Source organism: Nannospalax galili, unplaced genomic scaffold (assembly GCF_000622305.1).
Source record: "Nannospalax galili isolate Female #2095 unplaced genomic scaffold, S.galili_v1.0 scaffold924, whole genome shotgun sequence".
Lineage (NCBI taxonomy): Eukaryota > Metazoa > Chordata > Mammalia > Rodentia > Spalacidae > Nannospalax > Nannospalax galili.
In genome coordinates, this window is record NW_008350467.1 from 270,883 (window position 1) to 273,588 (window position 2,706).

Below are 2,706 nucleotides of genomic sequence, written 5' to 3' on the forward strand. Positions count from 1 at the left end.
TTTGTCTATTTTACATAGTCAATCCAAATTTCAGTATTTGGTTATTGAAAAATGCTGTGGGTTGAAAGTGGTCTGCATTTCTTACTAAAATTTAACTATCTTTCATCCTTACAAATTTGCTTTAGAGATGAGTAGAGTCTGAAGTGAACTCTGAGCAGTCTCCATGAGTCTGTTTTGTCTGACCTAGCTAGAAAACAGCTACCAAACTTTGTTTTTAAAAGAGCCAAAGTTGATCATAGTGACACACACTTGTAATCCAGGATCAAGGAATTCAAGATCACCTTCAGTTACATACTGAATTCCAAGTCAGCCTGAGCAACATGAAATGTTTGTTGTACAAAATAAATGAGGGGCTGGAGAGATGGCTCAGAGTTAAGAGCATTGGCTGCTCTTGCCCTGGTTTGGTTCTCAACAGCCACATGGGGGCTCAGAGCCCCCTGTAACTCTACTTTCAAGGGATCCAATGGCCTTCTGGCCTCCAAGGCACCAGGCATAGCAGGCACGTGATACACTTACATGCAGGCTCATACAAAGTAAACCTTAAAAAAGTAAGATGAAGCTGGGCGTGGTGGCGCAGGCCTGTAGTTCCAGCACTTGGCAGAGGCAGGCGGATCTCCGTGAGTTCAAGACCAGCCTGGTCTACATATTGAGTTCCAGGCCAGCTGGGGCTACAAGGAAGATCCTGTCTCAAAAAAGACCAAAATAAGGTGAATAAAAATATAAAAACTTTAAATGCTGGGCAAATGACTGGAGACAGACTTTCTAGATCTTTTAATTTCCAAAGATGGAAACCCTAGGATCTGAAGTCTCCCCAGACCTGCAGTTCCTACATTATTTCATAGCTACTTTAGTACATGTGTTAAATGTTGAGCTTTCTACACGAAGTAGTAAACATAACACCATTTATACACCAATTCTTGTGAAATTCAGAGTCCGTGTGAAGATATCACGAGCGTTCGACCCTGGAAAAGGGATGCTTTCCTTCCTCTTCCGGCTCTTGCAGCCACCCTCCCCACTAGCTCCGTCCCGCCAGCGCACCCCCGCCCCCTCCCGCAGCTTGGGAGTAATTAGAACCCGAGGGAGCATGGGGAGCCGGACGCTAGCGGCTCCTCGGCGTACCGCGGCGACCCGGAGAAACGCAAAGGTTTTCCAGGATTCAGCCAGACCACAGAGTGTAGACAGGAAACCACGCAGCTCTGGGTCCGGCAGCACCGTGTTGAACGGAACCCAACCAGGGAGTCATTTCGTGCGTGAGGAGACCTTGCAGCCCTCAGCTCGGCGGCCGTGAAGGACGCCCGCCCTTCCCACAGCTGAGCGCTCATTGGATGGTGGTGTCGTCACTCAGTGACGTCACAGGGCGAGGCTCCCAAGCTAGAGCCACAGAGACCTGGCTTCCGGCCTTTCTAGCTTGGGGGCGGGGAGGAATTGGGAAGGTTAGGGTTCCGGGCCCAAGTATCCCAGAGGCCGGGAGGGTCTCACCCTGCGCCTCCCGTCAGCCCTCGATCTGGTCCCCCAGGCCTCGGAACCCGGTCTCCACCCCCTCCCCGTCTCCTTCGGTGAACCGTCCCCGAGACCGCAACAGTCCGCCCCGGCGTTCCGCACCCGGCCCCTGGCTGAGAAGCGGAGTGCGCGGGGCGCAGAGGTGCTGGGAGCGGCGCCCGGAGTCGCGAAGCCGCCGCCGCCGGGCCTCTCCCGCCCGGTTTCTGAACCGCGCTGTCTGGGGTCTGAGGTTCCCATCTGGAGGTTGGCGCTCCCTTCTGCGCGCTCAGGGCAAAGAGGTCGCCGTCCCCAGCTGGGAAGCGCCACCTGATGCAGAAGGGGGTGGTGATGTATGGTTTAAAGGTACAGAGCTCAGGTGGGCTCTGCAGACGCACTAGCTCTAGAATGGGATCCGTGTAACTGCACTTGAAAGATTAGTAGTTACATGTATGTCTTCACCGCTACACAAATGAAATTAGTGAGTACTTTTAGACTTTTGGCGGGTAGCTTGAACAAATACAGAAGAAAAAAAAAAAACAACCTGAAAATGAATACAGGATATTTACTCTGTAACTGTATTTTGTGGTTACAGATAAGGATGTCTCTCATTTATCTGTCGCGGCAGAGTACTAGATTCCATTGACCAGAAATAAAAATGTCTTTGCAAGCCATATCGTCTTCATGAGCATCTTCGAGATCATTTCTGCCGGTTGGGATCTCAAAGTACCATCTGAAATCCAGAGCTAAGAAAATACTGTGACTGTTGGAAATGAACTTCAAGATTTTACACCTTGCTATGCAAATTTATGCCCATGCATTAGTTAAAAAACACTTAAATCCTGATATCATTTAATTGATGTCTTTTTAAAATACTAAATTGTTTACTTCTTTTGTCTAGGTCTCTGTGTTGATTAGTTAAGACAAAAAATAAATATGGCCTTCCACAGTTATAATTCATTCTTAGCTATTTTCTGGACAAGGTAAGCTTTGAATTTCCCACCAATATGTATATGAACTCATTCATCTATAATGGAAAAAATATATGTAAGAAGATTGGTGTAAAGCTAGGCATGGTGGTACCAGTCCTTTGATCCCAGGCCTTGGGAGGCAAAGGCAGGAGGATCTCTGATTTCAAGGCCAGCCTTGTCTGTCTAGTGACTGTCAGGTCAGCCAGGGCTATGTTTTGAGAGCCTATCTAAAAAAAAAAAAAAAAAAAAAAAAACACCC

The 2,706-nt window shown here is 48.2% G+C and overlaps 1 protein-coding gene across 1 annotated transcript in view; it reads left to right on the plus strand.

Moving 5' to 3' along the window:
- Positions 1 to 689: 689 nt before the first annotated feature.
- Letm2 (leucine zipper and EF-hand containing transmembrane protein 2) overlaps positions 690 to 2,706 on the plus strand; it is a 27,158-nt gene continuing 25,141 nt past the window's right edge. The window contains 2 exon segments of the mRNA XM_029570782.1: positions 690 to 1,957; positions 2,072 to 2,459. Coding sequence (XP_029426642.1) covers positions 2,413 to 2,459 — 47 coding nt within the window. The 5' untranslated portion in view covers positions 690 to 1,957; positions 2,072 to 2,412.